At 66.6% G+C, this 21,737-nt stretch overlaps 1 protein-coding gene across 1 annotated transcript; it reads right to left on the reverse strand.

Moving 5' to 3' along the window:
- Positions 1-1,132: 1,132 nt before the first annotated feature.
- PDE4A (phosphodiesterase 4A) lies at positions 1,133-21,737 on the reverse strand. The gene is given in 16 exon segments (XM_064402001.1): positions 1,133-1,591; positions 2,703-2,885; positions 3,906-4,028; positions 5,299-5,453; positions 5,922-6,021; positions 7,073-7,237; positions 9,371-9,469; positions 10,693-10,824; positions 10,827-10,870; positions 11,983-12,076; positions 15,217-15,323; positions 16,082-16,127; positions 16,226-16,303; positions 17,068-17,104; positions 17,691-17,879; positions 21,088-21,737. Coding segments are annotated over 16 exon segments (2,661 nt in total).

Below are 21,737 nucleotides of genomic sequence, written 5' to 3' on the forward strand. Positions count from 1 at the left end.
TCAAAACAGCCCAGAAGGGAAAAATCCTAATTAAAAAAATTAAATAAAAAGAATCCAGATAAAAATAACCCAGGTGGAGAAAGGTCCAGAAAAATAAAACTGGAAATGGAAAAAATCTCATAAAAATAATTCAAATTCTAAAAAAATCCCAACAAAACAACTGGAATGGAAAAACTTCCAATAAAAAATAATCCAAATTTTAAAAATTCCAATAAAAATAATCCCAGTGGAAAAAAAAAATCCAATAAAAATAATCCAAAATTAAAAAATCCAATAAAAATAATCCAAAATTAAAAAATCCAATAAAAATAATCCCAATAAAAAAACCTGTTATAAATAATCCAAATAAAAAGAATCAATAATAATAATAGATAAAAATAATCCTAATAAAAATAAGACATTTAAAAATGATCCCAATTAAAAGAATGGATAATAATAAAAATAAAAATAATCCAAATTAAAATAATAAATTAAAAATATTCCCAATAAAAATAATGACATAAAATAGTCCCAATTAAAATAATAAATTAAAAATATTCCCAATAAAAAATAATAAAAATAAAAATAATCAAAATGAAACCGACCCCAATTAAAATAAGAAATAAAAACAATAAATGAAATTAAATCATTAAAAATCCCAATTAAAACAATTAATAATCAATAAATTAATGGCCCCCCCGGGGAAGAACCAGACCCCGCCCCTCCCCCTCCTCGGGGGGGCTCCCCGGGGGGGTCCCGGGCCGGGGGGGGGCTCGGGGGCTCGGGGGGCTCGGGGGGCTCGAAGCTGAACCAGCTGCTGCTGCCGGGGCCGGGGCCGGTTCCCGGGGGGGTTCCGAGGGGTCTGTCCCTGTCCCGGTGTCCGTCCCTGTCCTGCTGTCCATCCCTGTCCCGCTGTCTGTCCCTGTCCCCGCTGTCTGTCCCTGTCCCTGTCCCGCTGTCCGTCCCTGTCCCGGTGTCTGTCCCTGTCCCGGTGTCCGTCCCTGTCCCGGTGTCCGTCCCTGTCCCGCTGTCCGTCCCGGTTGTTCCCGGTGGCGGCTCCGGGAGCGGCTCGGGGGGCTCGAAGCTGAACCGGGGGGCGGTGCCGGTCCCTGTCCCGGTGCCGGTCCCGATTCCTGGTGGTGGCTCAGGGAGCTCAAAGCAGAACTGGGGGGGTTCCCGGTGCCTGTCCCGCTGTCTGTCCCGGTCCCGGTGTCTGTCCCGGTCCCGGTGTCTGTCCCGGTGTCTGTCCGGTGTCTGTCCCGGTGCCGGTGTCTGTCCCGGTGTCTGTCCCGGTGTCTGTCCTGGTGTCTGTCCCGGTGCCGGTGTCTGTCCCGGTCCCGGTGTCTGTCCCGGTGTCTGTCCCGCTGTCTGTCCCGGTCCCGGTGTCTGTCCCGGTGTCTGTCCCGGTGTCTGTCCCGGTCCCGGTGTCTGTCCCGGTGTCTGTCCCGGTGTCTGTCCCGGTGCCGGTGCCGGCGCGGCTGCGGAACCACTCGCGGTTGCGGCGCAGCGCCCGCAGCATCTCCCGCGCGTCCGGGTGCACGAGCGCGTCCGGGTGCACGAGCTCGGCCCAGGCCTCCCACAGCGGCTGCACCACGAAATCGATGAAGCCAACCTGGAACGGGGGACAGCGGGGACAGTGAGGGACAGGGACAGGGGGGACAGGGACAGGGGGGGGACAGTGAGGGGACAGGGAGGGGGACAGCGACAGTGAGGGACAGGGACAGGGACAGGGAGGGACAGGGACAGGGAGGGGACAGGGACAGGGGGGGGACAGGGAGGGGACAGCGGGGACAGGAGGAACAGGGACAGGGAGGGGACAGGGACAGTGAGGGACAGGGACAGGGAGACAGGGAGGGACAGGGACGGAGGGGGACAGGGACGGGACAGGGACAGGACGAGGGGACAGCAGGGGACAGGGAGGGGACACTGGGGACAGGGCAAGGGACAGGGGACAGCAACACTGAGGGACAGCAGGGGAGGACAGTGAGGGCGCGGGGACAGCGGGGACACTGAGGGGACACCAGGGAAAGCAAGGGGACAGTGGGGGGACACTGAGGGGACAGGGACAAGGGACAGGGACAGCACTGGGGACAGTGAGGGGACACTGAGGGGACAGCAGGTACAGTGGGGACACCAGGGACAGCGAGGGGACACGGGAGAGTGAGGGGACAGGGACAGCACTGGGGACATTGAGGGGACAGGGATAGGGGGTATCAGGGACAGGGGGACAGCGAGGGGGGACACTGGGGACAGGGGACAACAGGCACAGCATTGGGACAGAAGGGACAGTGAGGGAGCATCAGTGGGGACACCGAAGGGACAGCTGGGGACAGGAGGGACAACAGAGCCGGGGGGGACAGGGAGGGGACACTGGGGACATGGCAGGGATCTGCACCTGTGGGTTCCTGCTGGTGGCACTGGCACACCTGGGGCTGATCTGTGTCCCCATGTCCCCATGCCCCTGGTGTCCCCATGTCCCCAGGTATCCGTGGCTGTCCCCAGGTGTCCCCAGGTGTCCCTGGCTGTCCCTGGCTGTCCCCAGGTGTCCCCAGGTGTCCCCATGTCCCCTCACCTGGGAGCTGTCCACGGAGGCGCTGTGCCAGTCGCACATGGGGCTGATCTCCATGCCCTGTGTCCCCGTGTCCCCATGCCCCCGGTGTCCCCGTGTCCCTGGCTGTCCCCAGGTGTCCCCAGGTGTCCCCGCTGTCCCCATGTCCCCTCACCTGGGAGCTGTCCACGGAGGCGCTGTGCCGGTCGCACATGGGGCTGATCTCCATGCCCCGCTCGCGCTCCCGGTCCCCCTGCCTGAAGAACTCCTCCATGATCCGCGCCGTCCACTGCCGGTACAGCCCCAGCGGCTTCGTGGGGTTGCTCAGGTCGGCGCAGTGCACCATGGTCCGCAGCACCTGGGGACGGGGGACAGCTGGGGACACCTGGGACACCTGGGGATGGCAGGGGACACCTGGGACACCTGGGGACAGCTGGGACACCTGGGACAGCTGGGGATGGCAGGGACAGCCAGGGACACCTGGGGACAGCTGGGACACCTGGGACAGCTGGGGATGGCAGGGACAGCCAGGGACACCTGGGACACCTGGGGACACCTGGGACAGCTGGGGATGGCAGGGACAGCCAGGGACACCTTGGGACACCTGGGGATGGCAGGGGACAGCTGGGGACAGCCGGGACACCTGGGGACGGCTGGGACACCTGGGGACAGGGGACACCTGGGACACCTGGGGACACCTGGGGATGGCTGGGGACAGCTGGGGACAGCTGGGGACACCTGGGGATGGCAGGGGACAGGGGGACACCTGGGACACCTGGGGACAGCTGAGGACAGCTGGGGGTGGCAGGGACACCTCGGGGCAGACAGCAACACCTGGGGACAGCCGGGGACACCTGGGGACAGTGGGACACCTGGGACACCTGGGGCTGGCAAGGACATCTGGGGACAGGGGTGTCACCTGGGGCTGACCCCCCCAAAGATCCCCCAGCACCCACAAGACCTCCCCAAAGACCCCTGAACCCCCCCCAGGCCCCCCTGAGGACCCCTGAAACCCCCCCAGGACCTCTTAGGGACCCTGAAACCCCCCAGAACCCCCTGAGGACCCCCAGGACCACCCAAGACCCCTTGGGGACCCCTGAACTTCTCCCCAGGCCCCCTTGGAGACCCCCAGGACCCTTTGGGGACCCCTGAAACCCACCCAGGACCCCTGAAACTCCCCCAAAACCCCTTGGGGACCCCTGAACTTCTCCCCAGGCCCCCCTGGGGCCCCCCCAGGCCATTTCTGATCCCCCCCAGGCCATTTTTGGGCCCCCCTGGACCGTTTTTGGGCCCCCCCAGGCCGTTTCTGGCCCCCCCAAGGTCATTTTGGCCCCCCCAAGGTCATTTTGGCCCCCCAAGGTCATTTTGGGGTGCCCACCTGCATGCGGTCGGTGTAGTTGTCCAGCAGCAGCACCCCCGAGCTCGTCACCTTCTTGGTCTCCACCATGGTCTTGAGGTCAGCCAGGAGGCTCATGTGCTTGGACATGTCCGTGGCCAGCACCTGGGGACACACAGGTGGCACCTGGGGCACACAGGTGGCACCTGGGGACACACAGGTGGCACCTGGGGCACAGAGGTGGCACCTGGGGACAGCCCTGCCTGCCAGGCTCTGGGATTGATCACTCAAATCTGGGACTGATCTGGGATTGATCCGGGATTGATCTGGGATTGATCACTCAGCTCTGGGATTGATCTGGGATTGATCTGAGATCGATCTGGGATTGATCTGGGATTGATCACCCAGCTCTGGGATTGATCTGGGATTGATCTGGGATTGATCTGGGAGTGATCTGGGAGTGATCTGGAATTGATCACCCAGCTCTGGGATTGATCTGGGATTGTTCACCCAGCTCTGGGATTGATCTGGGATTGATCTGGGATTGATCTGGGATTGATCTGGGATTGATCTGGGATTGATCACCCAGCTCTGGGATTGATCTGGGATTGATCTGGGATTGATCTGGGATTGATCTGGGATTGATCTGGGATTGTTCACCCAGCTCTGGGATTGATCTGGGATTGATCTGGGAGTGATCTGGGAGTGATCTGGAATTGATCTGGAATTGATCACCCAGCTCTGGGATTGATCTGGGATTGATCTGGGAGTGATCTGGGATTGATTGATCACCCAGCTCTGGGATTGATCTGGGATTGTTCACCCAGCTCTGGGATTGATCTGGGATTGATCTGACATTGATCTGGGATTGATCAGTCAGCTCTGGGATTGATCTGGGATTGATCTGGGATTGATTGATCACCCAGCTCTGGGATTGATCTGGGATTGATCTGGGAGTGATCTGGGAGTGATCTGAGATTGTTCACCCAGTTCCTGGAGGTGGTTTGGTTGATGACCAAGGACAGCCTTGGCTGTTTCAGCAGGATTTTGGGCTCACCACGTCGATGACCATCTGGCCCAGCGCCTGGGCTGTTTTTTGTCAGGATTTTGGGGTACTTTAGCAGGATTTTGGGGTGTTTCAGCCCTCACCATGTCGATGACCATCTGGCGCAGCGCCTGGGGGTGCTCAGGGAGTTTTGGGGTGGTTTTAGGGCAGGATTTTGGGGTGTTTCAGCCCTCACCATGTCGATGACCATCTTGCGCAGCGCCCGGGCTGTTTTTTGTCAGGATTTTGGGATATTTTAACAGGATTTTGAGGTGTTTTAACAGGATTTGGCACTCACCATGTCGATGACCATCTGGCGCAGCGCCTGGGGGTGCTCAGGGAGTTTTGGGGTGGTTTTAGGGCAGGATTTGGGGTGTTTTGGGGGCTCACCATGTCGATGACCATCTGGCGCAGCGCCTGCCGCTCCCGCCGGGACAGGCTCTGGAAGATGTCGCAGTTCTCCTCCTGCAGCAGCCTGAAGCCCACGGCCAGGTGATGATTCTCCAGCACCGACTCGTCGTTGTAGAGCAGCGCCAGCTCCGAGTCTGGGGGCGGGCACGGACCCCCGGGTCACAGGGAGGGACCCCTGGGACCCCCGGGGCACAGGGAGGGACCCCCGGGACCCCCGCTCAGAGGGAGGGACCCCCGGGGCACAGGCAGGGACCCCCAGGAGATGAGGAGGGACCCTCAGGAACCCCCAGGTTAGGGGGAAGGACGCCCAGGACCCCTCAGGACATGGAGAGGAACCCCAGGACCCCCTGAGATATGGGGTGAGGGACCCCCAGGGACCCTAAGGACATGGAGAAGGACCCCCAGGACACGGGAAGGGACCCCAGGGACCCCCAGGATATGGGGAGAGACCCCCAGGACCCCCTGAGATATGGGGTGAGGGACCCCTGGGACATGGAAAGTGACCCCAGGGACCCCCAGGACACAGACAGGGACCCCCAGAACCCTCTGAGATCTGGGGTGAGGGACCCCCAGGATATGGGGAGGGACCCCCAGGGACCCACTGGTGTTGATGAGGAACTGGTTGGACACCCCGGGGTGGTCGACGTCGTGGATGGCGGCGGCGAAGAGAGCGGCCAGGACCTCCAGGTCGGTGAAGACGTCCTGGGGTGGGGAGGGGGCACCCTCAGAGCCCCCCCAAAGCCCAGAGGGACCCCCTTCAGAGCCCCCAAAACCCAGAGGGACCCCCTGACCCCCCCCAAAACCCAAAGGGACCCCCTGACCCCCCTCAGAGCCCCCCAAAACCCAGAGGGACCCCTCACCCATTTACGGACCCCCCCCATTTATGGATCCCACCCCCTGTTTACGGATTTCATGTCCCATTTATGGACCCCTCACCTATTTACAGACCCCACCCATTTAGGGGACCCTCCCCCCATTTATGGACCCTCCACTTATTTACAGATCCCACCCCTCATTTATGGACCCCACCCCTTTATAGACCTCACCCCCCATTTATGAGACCCCTCACCTATTTACAGACCCCACCCATTTATGGGGCCCTCCCCCTATTTATGGACCCCTCACCCATTTCTGGATCCCACCCATTTATGGATCCCACCCATTTATGGGACCCCTCCCCATTTATGGGACCCCTCCCCATTTATGGACCCCTCACCCATTTACAGACCACAACCCTGGTTTATGGATCCCACCCATTTATGGGACCCCTCCCCATTTATGGACCCCCTCCCATTTATGGGGTTCCCTCTCCATTTAGGGACCTCACCCCCCATTTACGGACCCCACCCCCTGTTTATGGGACCCCTCCCCATTTATGGATCTCATGTCCATTTATAGGACCCCTCACCTATTTACAGACCCCACCCATTTATGGGACCCCCTCCCCATTTATGGACCCCCTCTCATTCATGGGACCCCTCCCCATTTATGGGACCCCTCCCCATTTATGGATCCCCTCCCATTTATGGGACCCCTCCCCATTTATAGATCCCACCCCCCCATTTATGGACCCCTCCCCATTTATGGACACCCCTGCAATTTATGGACCCCCTCACCCATTTATGGATCTCGTGTCCCATTTCTAGGACCCTCCACCCATTTATGGATCCCACCCCCCATTTATGGGACCCCCCCCCCCCATTTCCAGCCCCCCCCATTTCGGGACCCCAGCCGGGGCGGGCGGGGGTCTCACCTCGAGGGCGGGGGTGGCCAGCAGCACGTGCGTGGACTGCAGCACGTCGGCGGCGTGCAGGCTGTTGTGGTACGCCACGTCGGGGTGGTAGTGCAGCTCCAGCGCCCGCGCGTAGCCCAGCAGCGCCCGCGCGGGGATGGCGAAGGTGCGCGCCAGCTCCCGCTCCTGGCACGGGAATGGACCCAAAATGGACCCAAAATGTACCCGAAATGTACCCAAAATGTACCCAGGTACAGCCAGAATGTACCCAGAATGTACCCAGGTACAGCCAAACACAGCCAAACCCAGCCCAGCAGCGCCCGCGCGGGGATGGCGAAGGTGCGCGCCAGCTCCCGCTCCTGGCACGGGAATGGACCCAAAATGGACCCAAATGTACCCGAAATGTACCCAAAATGTACCCAGGTACAGCCAGAATGTACCCAGAATGTACCCAGGTACAGCCAAACACAGCCAAACCCAGCCCAGCAGCGCCCGCGCGGGGATGGCGAAGGTGCGCGCCAGCTCCCGCTCCTGGCACGGGAATGGACCCGAAATGGACCCGAAATGGACCCGAAATGGACCCGAAATGGACCCGAAATGGACCCAAAATGTACCCAAAATGTACCCAGGTACAGCCAGAATGTACCCAGAATGTACCCAGGTACACCCAAACACAGCCAAACCCAGCCCAGCAGCGCCCGCGCGGGGATGGCGAAGGTGCGCGCCAGCTCCCGCTCCTGGCACCCAAATGTACCCAAAATGGACCCAAAATGCACCCAGGTACAGCCAGAATGGGCCCAGGTACAGCCAAACCCAGCCCAGCAGCGCCCGCGCGGGGATGGCGAAGGGTGCGCGCCAGCTCCCCGCTCCTGGCACGGGAATGGACCCAAAATGGACCCAAATGTACCCGAAATGTACCCAAAATGTACCCAGGTACAGCCAGAATGTACCCAGAATGTACCCAGGTACAGCCAAACACAGCCAAACCCAGCCCAGCAGCGCCCGCGCGGGGATGGCGAAGGTGCGCGCCAGCTCCCGCTCCTGGCACGGGAATGGACCCGAAATGGACCCGAAATGGACCTGAAATGGACCCAAAATGTACCCAAAATGTACCCAGGTACAGCCAAAATGGGCCCAGGTACAGCCAAACACAGCCAGAATGAACCCAAACCCAGCCCAGCAGCGCCCGCGCGGGGATGGCGAACATGCACGCCAGCTCCCGCTCCTGGCACCAAAACCGGGCAAAATGGACCCAAATACACCCAAACTGTACCCAAAATGGACCCAAAATGGACCCAGATACACCCAAAATGTACCCAGGTACAGCCAGAATGTACCCAAATACAGCCAGAATACACCCAGGTACAGCCAAACCCAGCCCAGCAGCAGATGGAGAACGTGCGCGCCAGCTCCCACTCCTGGCACCGAAACCGGGCAAAATGTACCCAAAATGGACCCAAAATGTACCCGAAATGGACCCAAATACACCCAAAATGTACCCAGATACAGCCAGAATGAACCCAAACCCAGCCCAGCAGCGCCCGCGCGGGGATGGCGAAGGCGTGCGCCAGCTCCCGAGGCAGTTTTTGGGGTCAGTTGTTGGGGTCGGGGCAGTTTTTGGGGTCAGTTTTGGGGGTTTCGGGGTGTTTTTGGGGTCAGTTTTGGAAGTCAGGGCGGTTTTGGGGTCAGGGCGGTTTCGGGGTCACCTGGAAGATGGTGAACACGACGCAGTTTCGGGGTCAGGGGCAGTTTTGGGGTCGGGGCAGTTTTAGGGTCGGGGCAGTTTTAGGGTCGGGGCAGTTTTGGGGTCGGGGCAGTTTTGGGGTCACTTTGGGGTTTGGGGTCACCTGGAAGATGGTGAACATGACGCAGTTTCGGGGTCAGGGGCAGTTTTGGGGTCGGGGCAGTTTTGGGGTCAGTTTGGGGTCAGTTTGGGGTCACTTTTGGGGTCCCTTTGGGGTTTGGGGTCACCTGGAAGATGGTGAACATGACGCAGTTTCGGGGTCAGGGGCAGTTTTGGGTCAGTTTTGGGGTCAGTTTTGGGGTCACTTTTGGGGTCCCTTTGGGCTTTGGGGTCACCTGGAAGATGGTGAACATGACGCAGTTTTCGGGGTCAGGGGCAGTTTTGGGGTCGGGGCAGTTTTGGGTCAGTTTTGGGTCAGTTCGGGGTCACTTTTGGGGTCCCTTTGGGCTTTGGGGTCACCTGGAAGATGGTGAACATGACGCAGTTTTGGGGTCGGGGCAGTTTTGGGGTCAGTTTGGGGTCAGTTTGGGGTCAGTTTGGGGTCAGTTTTGGGTCCCTTTGGGCTTTGGGGTCACCTGGAAGATGGTGAACATGACGCAGCTCAGCGAGCGGCCGTTGGAGAACTCGGACACCCGGAAAATGTTCAGCCCCCACTGGCTGAGGCTCTGCAGCTCCTGGGGGGCACGGGGGTGTGGGCACCCCTCCTCGGCTCCCTGAGACCCCCAAAACCCCGAGACCCCCCCAAACCACCCTGAGACCCCCCCAAAAACTGCCATGAGACCCTCAAACCTCCCTGAGACCCCCCAAAGTGCCCCAAGACCCCCCAAAAACTGCCCCCGAGACCCCCAAACTGCCCTGAGACCCCCCCCAAACCACCCAGAGCAGCCTCGAAAACCCCCAAGAACCCCCTGAGACCCCCCCAGCCCCTCCCAGACCCCCCTGAAAAGCCCCAGACCCTCCAAGACCCCTCCCAGACCCCCCCAAGACCACTCCAGACACCCTCCAGCCCCCCCAGGAGCCCCTAGACCCTCCTGAGACCCCCCCCCCCCAAATCCCCTTAGACCCCCCCAGACCCCCCTGGACCCCCTTAGACCCCCCAGACCCCCCCTGGGACCCCCTTAGACCCCCCCAGACCCCCCTGGGACCCCCTTAGACCCCCCCCAGACCCCCCTGGGACCCCCTTAGACCCCCCCAGACCCCCCTGGGACCCCCTTAGACCCCCCCAGACAACCCCAGACCCCTCTCAGCCCTCCCAGACCCCCCCAAGACCACTGCAGACACCCCCAGACCCCCCTGGGACCCCCTTGGACACCCCTCCAGACACCCCCAGGACCCCTCCCAGAGCCCCCTGAGACCCCCTTAGACACCCCCAAGAGCCCCCAAGCCCCCCCCCAGCCCCCCGTGGGACCCCCTTTGACACCTCCAGACCCCCCCTTGGACCCTCCAGACACCCCCAGACCCTCCTGGAACCCCCTTGGACACCCCCAGACCCCCCTGGGACCCCCTTGGACACCCCCAGACCCCCCTGGGACCCCCTTGGACACCCTCCAGACACCCCCAAGACTCCCCAAGCCCCCCCCAGACCCCACCAAGACCCCCCAGGGTCCCCTGGGACCCCCACCCCCTTAGACACCCCCCAGACCCCTTTAGACACCCCCAAGACCCCTCTGGGACCCCCTTAGACACCCCCCAGACCCCTTTAGACACCCCCAAGACCCCTCTGGGACCCCCTTAGACACCCCCCAGACCCCTTTAGACACCCCCAAGACCCCCAAGACCCCTCTGGGACCCCCTTAGACACCCCCTAGACCCCCTTTGACACCCCCAAGACCCCTCTGGGACTCCCCCAGCCCCCCCGGGACCCCCTTTGAGCCCCCCCAGCCCCCCGGGACCCCACCTTGCCCAGCTGCTCCTCCCTGTCGGTCTCCACGCCGTAGCGGTGGGGGGGGCCGGGGGTCGCAGCCGGGGGGGGGCCGCCCCCGCCCCGCCCCCCCCGCCCGCCCGGGGGGGGGGCCGGCACCGCCTCCCCCGCCCGGGGGGGCCGGGGCTGGGGATCTCCACCTCGGGCTGCTTGTCTGGGGGGGCACAGCACGGCCGGGGGTCCTGGGGGGCTCACAGGGTCCTGGGGGGGTCCTGGGGGGGCTCACAGGGGTCCTGGGGGGGGTCCTGGGGGGGCTCCAGAGGGGTCCTGGGGGGCTCGGGAGGGTCCTGGGGGGGCTCTGGGGGGGTCCTGGGGGGCTCCGGGGGGGCTCCAGGAGGGGTCCTGGGGGGCTCACGGGGGTCCCTATGGGGCTCCAGGGGTTCTGAGGGGCTCGGGGGGGGGGGTCCTGGGAGCCTCCCAGGGGGCTTTTAAGGGGCTCACGGGGAGCTTTGGGGGCTTGGGAGAATCCTGGGGGGCTCACGGGGTACTGGGGGGGTCCTGGGGGGCTCACAGGGGTCCCTATGGGGCTCTGGGGGGCTTTTGGGGGCTTTGGAGGTGCTCATGGGGGCTCACAGGGGTCCTGGGGGGCTCTGAGGGTGTTTATGGGGAGTCCTGGGGGGCTCCCAGAGGTTTTGGGGGGCTCACAGGGGTCCTGGAGGGCTCCAAGGGGGCTCACGGGGGTCCCTATGGGGTTTTGGGGGGGGCTTTGGGGGCACTCATGGGGGGCTCTGGGGGGCTCACAGAGGTTTTGGGGGGCTCTGGGGGGCTCACAGAGGTTTTGGGAGGCTCATGGGGTCCTGGAGGGCTCGGTGGGGGGGCTCTGGGGGGCTCATGGGGGTCCCTATGGGGCCTTCGGGGGGGCTCTGGGGGATCCTGGGGGGCTTGGGGGGAGCTTTGAGGAGATCTGGGGGGGCTCTGGGGGCCTTTGGGGGACTCACGGGGGTCCCTATGGGGATCTGGGGGTTTTGGGGGGCTTTGGGGGCACTCATGGGGGCTCACAGGGGTCCCGGTGATTCTGGAGGTGCCCGGGGGGGGTCTCTGGGTGCCCGGGGGGGTCCTGGGGGGTTCCCAGGGGTGTCCCGGGGGTCCCAGAGGGGTCCCAAGGGTGTTCCAGGTGCCCAGGGTGCGTCCCGGGGGGTCCCAGGGGGTCCCAGGGGGTCCCGGGGGTCTCGAGGAGGTCTCTGGGTCCCCAGGTGGGGTCCTGGAGGGGTCCCAGGGGTTGTGGGGGGTCTCTGGGTGCCATGGGGGGGGTCCCGGGGGTCTCACCCAGGAAGGTGCTGGCGATGAACTCGGACACCTGGTTCCCCGAGCGGCTCATCCCGGACAGCTGGGACAGCTCCCGGCTCAGCAGCCGCTTGAACTGGGGGGGGCAACGGGTTAGAGACCCCCAGGGACCCCCAGGGACCCCCAGGGACACCCCCGGGAACCCCCAGAACACCCCAGAACCCACAGAGACCCCCAGAGACCACCCAGAGCCCCCCAGAGCCCCCCAGGACAGCTGGGACAGCTCCCGGCTCAGCAGCCGCTTGAACTGGGGGGGCAACGGGTTAGAGACCCCCAGGGACCCCCAGGGACCCCCCCCGGGACCCCCCCAGAACCCACAGAGACCCCCAGAGCCCCCCAGAGCCACCCGGGACCACCCAGAGCCCCCCAGGACAGCTGGGACAGCTCCCGGCTCAGCAGCCGCTTGAACTGGGGGGGGGGACAGTCAGAGACCCCCAGGGACCCCCCAGGGACCCCCCCGGGAACCCCCGAGACCCCCAGGGACCCCCCCGGGAACCCCCAGAACACCCCAGAACCCACAGAGACCACCCAGAGCCCCCCAGAGCCCCCCAGAGCCCCCCAGGACAGCTGGGACAGCTCCCGGCTCAGCAGCCGCTTGAACTGGGGGGGGGGACAGTCAGAGACCCCCAGGGACCCCCCGACCCAAATTAAGGGGGAGAAACCCCCCAGGGCCCCCCCAAATCACACTGCGACCCCCAAATTGGGGAGGGGGGTCACCCCAAACCACACCAGGACCCCAAATTGGGGGGGAAGACCCCTCAGAGCCCCCCTGAACCACACCACGACCCCCAAATCGGGGAGGGGGTCACCCCAAACCACACCACGACCCCAAACTGGGGGAAAACGACCCCCCAGGACCCCCCCCAAACCACTCCACGACCCCCAAATTGGGGGGGAAAGACTGCTCAGGACCCCCCCCAAATCACACCGCGACCCCAAATTGGGGGCGAAGACCCCCCCAAATCACACCAGGACCCCCCAAATTGGGGAGGGCGCCCCCCTCAAACCAAAACACGACCCCCCAAACCCACACCGCGACCCCCAAATTGGGGGGAACGACCCCCCAGGACCCCCCCAAATCACACCAGGACCCCCAAACTGGGGGGAACGACCCCCCAGGACCCCCCCAAACCACACCGCGACCCCCAAACTGGGGGGAACGACCCCCAGGACCCCCCCAAATCACACCAGGACCCCCAAACTGGGGGGAACGACCCCCCAGGACCCCCCCAAACCACACCGCGACCCCCAAACTGGGGGGAACGACCCCTCAGGACCCCCCTCAAATCACACCAGGACCCCCAAACTGGGGGGGACGCCCCCCCCCCAACCCCACACCGCGACCCCCAAACCTTGGCGGGGGCCGCATTTAGGGGGGGTGGGGCGGCAGGGAGGGGGGTCCCCACGCTGCCGGCAGGGCGGGGGGGGGGGGTCGCACGCCCCCCGCCCCCCCCCTTACCTGGTCCCACCACCCCACGAGCCGGGGCCGGGCGCAGCTCTCGCAGAAAAAATCCACCAGCGGCATCTCGGGCCGCCGGTTTGGGGAGGGGGCGGGGGGTCCGCGACCCCCCCCCCGCCTCCCCCCGATGGGGGACGCCCCCTACTCAGCGGGGGGGGGCGGGGGGCTGCGGCCCCCAGAGCCCCGCGGGGGCGGGGCATGGCCAGGGGGGGATTTGGGGGAATTTGGGGAGGGGGAGGGGGGGAGCGGGGCCCCCCCCCCCGCCTGGAGACCCCCGGGGGGGGGCTCACATCGCCCCCCAGACCCTGGAGAGGAAGGCTCCTCCCCCTCCTCCTCCTCCTCTTCCTCTTCCTCCTCCTCCCGGGGGTCCTGAGCCCCCAGGGATTTTGGGGGGGTCCTCGGGGGGTTTTTGGGGGGTTCCTGGGGGGGTCTGGGGGGGTCCTGGGGGGTCTTGGGAGGAGGATTTGGGGGGGGGAGGGGCAAAAGGACGCGGGGATGGGGAGGGACGAGGGGGGAGGGGAGAGCCGGGGGGGCTCAGAAGGGTTTGGGGGGGGGTCTGGGGGGTCTTGGGGGGGGTCCCGAAGGGTTTGGGGGGGGTCTGGGGGGTTTGGGGGTGCCCTGGGGGGGTGGGGAGGGGACGCGCGGGGGGGAGGGGCGGGGCTGAGGAGGATGAGGAGGATGCGGGGGGGGTCCCGGGGGGGTCCCGGGGGGGTTTTTGGGGGTTCCCGGGGGTTTTTTTGGGGGGGGGTCCGCTCGGGGCTGCGGAGGCCGCGGAGAGCCGGGCGGGGGGGGCGGGGGGGGGGGCGCGCAGGGCGCCTGCGCGAGGCTTGGCCACGCCCCCCAGCCCCGCCCCCTCCCCACGGTCACGGGGGGGACAACGGGGGGGCGGCACCCCAAAAAGGGGCGGGGACCCCCAAAATGGGGCAGGGACCCCCCCAGAAAGGGGAGGGCACCCCTAAGGGACACGCCCAGAAATGTGGGGGCACCCCCAGACCCCCGGGGACACCCCAAAAGTGTGGGGACCCCCCCAAAAGGGCTCAGGGACCCCTTAGGGACACCCCAAAAGAGTGGGGGGATACCCCCGGACCCCCCCCAAAAACGGGCAGGGACCCTCAGGGGACACCCCAAAAGTGTGGGGATACCCCCAGACCCCCCAAAAGGGGCCGGGACCCCCCAAAAAAGGGGCCGGGGACCCCTAAGGGACACCTCAGAAATGTGGGGACACCCCCGGACCCCCCAAAAAGGGGTCGGGGACCTCCAGGGGACACCAAGGGACACCCCAGAAGGGCTCAGGGACCCTGCACCGCTGCCACCAGGGCCACCAGTGTCACCACTGCCACCGTGCCACCAGCAGAGTCACTGCCACCAGTGCCACCAGTGTGACCAGTGCCACCCCGACACGGCCACCATGCCACCGGTGTGACCAGTGCCACCAGTGCCACCAGTGCCACCAACAACCCAACCCGGCCGCTGGTGTCACCCCGCCAGAGCCACTGCCACCAGTGCCACCAGTGCCACCAGTGCCTGATGCCAGCACTGCCCCTGCTGTCCCCCCATGTCCCAGTGTCCCCACTGTCCCTCACGGTCCCAAATGTCCCCAATGACCCCAGTGACCCCATTGTCCCCAGGGTGTCCCCAGTGTCCTCATTGTCCCCCTGTCCCCAATGACCCCAGTGTCCCCAGTGTCCCCGGTGTCCCCAGGGTGTCCCCAGGGTGTCCCCAGGGTGTCCCCGGTGTCCCCTGTCCCCTGTCCCCACCTTGTTGGAGGCCATCTCGCTGACCGCCCGGTGCGTCTGCAGCGTCTGCAGCTGCTCCAGGCACCAGTCCAGCTCCTGCAGGGCCCCCCGGGCCAGGACAGGGACATCTGGGGACAGGGATGGGACAGGACACTGGGACAGGGACTGGGACAGGGACAGGGACAGGGACAGGGATGGGGACAGGGACACCGGGACAGGCACCATCCAGCTCCTGCAGGGCCCCCCCGGGCCAGCGCGGGGACAGGGACATCTGGGGACAGGGACAGACACTGGGACACTGGGACAGGGACAGTGCCACCGAGACAGGGACAGGGACAGACCGAGACAGGGACAGGGACACCGAGACAGGGGACCACCCAGCTCCTGCAGGGCCACCGGGCCAGGGCAGGGGACATCTGGGGACAGGGATGGGGACAGGGACATCTGTGGGACAGGCACAGTGACACCGGGACAGGGACAGGGACACAGGACCAGGGACAGGGACAGGGACAGGGACACAGGAGAAGGGACACCAGGGACAGGGGACCCTGGGGGTGGCACTGGGGGGCCCTGGGGACCCCGAGATTGGGGACAGGAACCCTCCTGGGGGACCCCAGGACCCCCCAATTCCCCCCCCCCAGACCCCCCAGCCCCCCCCGAGCCCCTGCAGGGGGGGGCTGCCTGGTTGCTGCCTCAGTTTCCCCAGACCCCCCAGACCCCCCCCAAGGACCCCCGAGCCCCCCCAGAGCCCCCCAGACCCCCCCCAGAGCCCCCCCCCGAGCCCCCCAGACCCCTCCAAGCCCCCCAGACCCCCCCAAAGCCCCCTCAGAGCCCTCCAAAGCCCCCCCAGATGCCCCAGAGCCCCCCCCGAGCCCCCCCCCCTCACCTGCACCCCCTGCAGGGGGGGGGCTGCGAGCCGGGGGGCGAGCACCCTGTGGGGGAGGGGGGGGTCAGGGCTGGCCGGGACCCCCCGGGTTTGGAAGGGGGGGGGGTCGAGGCCAGGGGTCAGAGGTCAGGGGTCAGGGGTCACGCACGCGCTGCCCGGGGGGGCGGGGCCGTTGCTCAGCGCCCAGAGGCTGCAGCGAACACTGCGGAGACTGGCCAGGACCTGGGGGGGAGATTGGGGGGGGGCAGAGACCCCCGGGACCCCCTGAGACCCCTGAGACCCCCCTGAGACCCCTGAGACCCCTGAGACCCTCTGGATCCCGCCGGGACCCCCTGAGACCCCTGAGACCCCCCGGGACCCCCCCCCGGACCCCCTGAGACCCCTGAGACCCCCCGGGATCCCCCCGGGACCCCCTGAGACCCCCCGGGACCCCCCCGGGACACCCTGAGACCTCTGAGACCCCCCGGGATCCCCCCGGGACCCCCTGAGACCCCCCGGGACCCCCCTGAGACCCCCCGGGACCCCCCTGAGACCCCCTGAGACCCCCCCAGAACCCCCCCGGACACCCTGAGACCCCCCGGGACCCCCCCTGGGACAGCCTGAGACCCCTGAGATCCTCCGAGGACCCCCCGGGACCCCCCAGGCCCCACCGAGACCCCCCCAGGACCCCCCCAGGACACTCCAGAACCCCCCAGGATCCCCCTGAAACCCCCCTGAGACCCCCCCCGGCACACCCTGAGACCACCTGAGACCCCCCCAGAACCACCCAGGCCTCACTGAGACCCCCCCCAGGACCCCCCGGGACCCCCTGAGACCCCCCAGAACCCCCCCAAACCCCCCAGGATCCCCCCGGACCCCCCTGAAACCCTCTGAGACCCCCCCAGGACCCCCTAGAACCCCCTCGGGACCCCCCCTGAGACCCCCCCAGGACCCCCCCGGACACCCTGAGACCCCCCAGGACCCCCCACCGGGACCCCCCCCCCTACCTGAGCGAAGGGGGTGACGATCAAATCCTCGTCGTGGCTGGAAGGGAAATTTGGGGAGGGGGGATCAGGCCCCGGGACCCCCCCCTCAATTCCTCAGTTCAGGGGGGGCTCACAGAGCCTGGGGGGGGGGGCTCTGAGGAGATCCCGGGGGTCTTTGGGGAGTTTTGGGTCATCCTGAGGGGGGTTTGGGGGGTCCCCAAGGGGCTGGGGGGGGGATATTGGGGGGGTCTGCAGGAACTGGGGGGGTCCTGGGGGGGTCTCGGGGGTCCTGGGAGAGGCTGGGAGGGTTCCAGGGGTGCTGGGGGGAGGGGGAAATCTTGGGGGGGGGGGTCCTGGGGGTCCCGGGGAGGTCCCAGGGGGTCCTGGGGGGGTCTCTGGTTCGGGCAGATCTGGGGGGGCTCGGGGGTCCCGGGGGGGATCCTGGGGGTCCCGGGGGTCCCGAGGGGTTCTGGGGGGTCCCGGGGGGTCCCGGGGGTCGCTCACCCCTCGCTGGCCCCGGAGGAGCTGCAGGAGGGGCTCTGGGGGGGGTCCCGGAGGTCCCAGGGTTTGGGCAGATCTGGGGGGTCTGGGGGGGCTCAGGGGGGTCCCGGGGGGGTCCCGGGGGGGTCCCGGGGGTCGCTCACCCCTCGCTGGCCTCGGAGGAGGCGCGGGACACGCTGCGGGGGGAGGGGTCGCGCTCGCTGTCCGAGCGGTACAGGAAGGACTCGCGGGGGGCCCGGGGGGGGTCCTGGGGGGCGAGCCCCCGGCCCGGGCTGGGGGGCGGCTCCGGGGGGCTCGGGGCCCCCCCCCAGGCGCCATTCTCGCCCTCCGAGCTGCGGGGAACAGGAGGGGGGGGGGGTCACAAACCGGGACCCCCGGAGGCGCCCCGAATTAACCTGGAGACCCCAGACCCCCCCAGTTAACCCTGGAGACCCCAGACCCCCCCCAGTTAACCTGGAGACCCCCTCAGACCCCCCTCACTTCAATCCAGAGCCCCCCAGTTCCACTCTGGAGCCCCCAGACCCACCAGCCCCCCCAGTTAACCCTGGAGCCGCCCCCGCCCCCCCCGCTGCCGGGAGACCCCCCCCAAACCCAGCCCCCCACCCTCAGGACCCCCCGGACCCCCCCCAAACCCAGCCCCCCACCCTCAGGACCCCCCCCCAAACCCAGCCCCGCGGGATCGACGCCCCCAGCCCGGGATGGGCCAGACAGGGAGGAGGAGGAGGATGAGGAGGGAGGGGATGAAGTAAGGATGGAGAGAGGGGCGGGACGCGGGTGCGGTGCAGGGGAGGAGGAGGAGGAACGGGACACCGGGAGGGGACCGGGACTGGGAGGGGACACCGGGACCGGGACAGGGAAGGGACACCGGGAGGGGACAGACACCGGATAGGACACCGGGACCGGGACAGGGACACCGGGAGGAGACCGGGACCGAGAGGGGACAGCGGGACTGGGACAGGACACCGGGAGGGGACAGACAACGGATGGGACACTGGGACCGACAGGGACCGGGAGGGGACACTGGGACCGACAGGGACCGGGAGGGGACACCGGGAGGGGGGCAGGCACCGGGACCTTTCCCGGCGGGACCCCCGGAGCCGCCCCCAGGCCGGGATTTCCGGCCCGGCCCCGCTCGGTCCCCGGAGCCGTGAATCACCGCCGGTGACTCATCCCGCCCGGAGCGGAGCCCGGAGCGCCCGGGGGGCCGCGGGGGCACCGGGAGGGAGCGAGGCAAGGGGCGGAACGGCCGGGGCCGCGGGAGAACGGCCGGGAGCCGGGAACGGCTTCCCGGGAATAGCCGGGAAAAGGCTCCGGGAACAGCCGGGGAAAGGCTCCGGGAACCGGGGAAAGCTTCCAGGAACCGGGAACGGCCTCCGGGAGCTGGGAAAAGCCTCCGGGAGCTGGGGAAAGATTCCAGGAGGTGGGAAAAATTTTCAGGAGCTGGGAACGGCCTCCAGGAGCCGGGAAAAGGCTCCGGGAACCGGGGAAAGCTTCCAGGAACCGGGAACGGCCTCCGGGAGCTGGGAAAAGGCTCTGGGAGCTGGGAGCAGCCTCCAGGAACTGGGAAAAGCTTCCAGGGGGTGGGAAAAGCCTCCGGGAGCTGGGGAAAGATTCCAGGGGGTGGGAAAAGCCTCCGGGAGCTGGGAAAGATTCCAGGGGCTGAGAAAAGCTTTCAGGAGCTGGGAACGGCCACCAGGAATTGGGAAAAGCTCTCAAGGAACCGGGAACAGCCTCCAGGAGGTGGGAAAAGCCTCCGGGAGCCAGGGAAAGATTCCAGAGGTGGGAGAAATTTTCAGGAGCTGGGAACGGCCACCAGGAGCCAGGAAAAGCCTCCAGGAATTGGGCAAAGCTCTCAGGAACCACGAACAGCCTCCAGGAGGTGGGAAAAGCCTCCGGGAGCCGGGGAAAGCCTCCAGGCACCGGGAACAGCCCCCGGGAGGTGGGGAAAGGCTCCGGGAGCTGGGAGCAGCCTCCAGGAATCGGGGAAAGCTTCCAGGAGCTGGAAAAAGCCTCTAGGGGCTGGAAAAAGCTTTCAGGAGCTGGGAACAGCCTCCAGGAATTGGGAAAAGCTTCCAGCAACTGGGAGCAGCCTCCAGGAGCCGGGAAAATCCTCCAGGGGCTGGGAAATGCCTCCGGGAACTGGGAAATGCCTCCGGGAACCGGGAAGAGCCTCCCGGAGCCGGCGGCAGCTGGATCCCGGCTGGATCCTCTCCGGATCCCGTCCTGATCCCATCCCATCCCGATCCTGTCCCGGTCCCCACCCGGATCCCGGAGGAACCGGACCCCCGGAGCCCCGCGGGGGCGGGGGTCTCAGGGCAGCGGGGGCGGGGGTCTCAGGGCAGCCGTGGTGGGGGTCTCAGGGCAGCGGGGTCGGGGGTCTCAGGGCAGCGGGGTGGGGGTCTCCGGGGCAGCCGTGGTGGGGGTCTCAGGGCAGCGGGGTCGGGGGTCTCAGGGCAGCGGGGCGGGGGTCTCAGGGCAGCGGGGGCGGGGGTCTCAGGGCAGCGGGGTCGGGGGTCTCAGGGCAGCGGGTCGGGGGTCTCAGGGCAGCGGGGCAGGGGTCGCAGCAGGGGCGGGGGTCCCACAGCCCAGCCCCCCAGCCCGGGGGTCTCAGGGGCTCCCACCGGGGCGACCCCGGCCCCGCTGCCCCCGCTCGCTGCTCGGCACCGCGGGGCCGGGAGGAAGAGGAGGAGGAGGAAGGAAATCACCCCCCCCCCCCCGCCATCTGCCGAGCCTCCTGTGCATTAATTAATGAACGCCGCTAATGAGGCCGGGGCCGGCGGAAGGACGCGCAGCTCCCGGCGCCTGCCCGAGCTGTTTTCCCCAAAAAAACTTCCCGGAACGGGAGCGGCGGGGGGGCTGCAGCCCCCTCCCCAAAACCGGGGCGACTCCGGGGGGCCCCGGTACCCCCCAGGGCCTCTCCGGGACCGGGAGGATGAGGAGGGGGTCCCGGTACCGGTACCGGAATGAGGATGAAGAGGGGCGCTCCCGGTACCGGTACCGGGATGAAGATGGGGGGTCCCGGTACCGGGATGAGGATGAAGATGGGGCGTCCCGGTACCGGTACCGGGATGGGGTTTGGGCACTCCCGGTACCGGTACCGGGATGACACCGGGTAAGCTCCCACCCCCGGTACCGGCTCAGCTCCCAGCCCCGGTACCGGTACCGGGATGATGCCGGGTGAGGTCGCAGCCCCGGTCCCGGCACCGGCTCAGCTCCCAGCCCCGGTACCGGCACCGGCTCAGCTCCCAACCCCGGTACCGGTACCGGGATGATGCCGGGTGAGCTCCCAGCCCCGGTACCGGTACCGGAATGGCTCTGGCTGAGCTCCCAGCCCCGTTACCGGCACCAGCTCAGCTCCCACCCCCGGTACCGGTACCGGGATGACGCCGGGTGAGCTCCCACCCCCGGTACCGGCACCGGCTCAGCTCCCAGCCCCGGTACCGCCTGAGCTCCCAGCCCCGGTCCCGGCACCGGCTCAGCTCCCAGCCCCGGTACCGGGGTGGCGCTGGGGGTCCCGGGGGTCCCGCCGCCGTCACCTACCGCCCGCCGGTGCCGCGGAGGGAGGAGGGCCAGGACAGGCGGGCGCTGCGCAGCCCGGGCCGGCCCCCGGTGCCCCCGGTGCCCCCCGGTGTCCCCGGTGTCCACGGCGTCCGCCCGCTCCATGGGCCGCGCCCGGTGCCGCTCGGTGTCGGAGAAGCCGCGGTGGCGGATGCGGATCGGGGTGCGGGGCTGGCGCCAGAGGTGCTGCGGGGGGCGCGGGCCCTCCCGGGGCACCGGCACCGGCTCCATCCCCGCCGGCACCGGGGGAGCCGGGCGCGCGGGGTGCCGCCGGTGCCGCGGCCGCCCGCTAACGGGGACGGTACCGGAGCGGGTCCGGAGCCCCCCCACCCCCGGTGCCGGTGCCGGGGTCGCTCCTCAGCGATCCGCGGTACCGGCAGCGGCTCCTCCCGGTGCCGGGCTCCGCATGGCCCCGCGGCTGGAAGGAGCCGGGGGAAGGAAAACCTCCCGGTGCCGCCGCCGGTGCCGCCCCCGCGCCCGGCTCGGCGCCTCCCCCTGGGCCGGGACCTCTCCCCCGGCACCGGAACGGCTCCGCCCCCGGGACCCCGGGGAGCCCCCGCGCAGAGGAACGGCGGCGCGGCGCCCCCGTTAACCGGGGATCCCTCCGCCGTTAACCGGGAATCCCCCCACAT

Source organism: Passer domesticus, chromosome 34 (assembly GCF_036417665.1).
Source record: "Passer domesticus isolate bPasDom1 chromosome 34, bPasDom1.hap1, whole genome shotgun sequence".
Classification (NCBI taxonomy): domain Eukaryota; kingdom Metazoa; phylum Chordata; class Aves; order Passeriformes; family Passeridae; genus Passer; species Passer domesticus.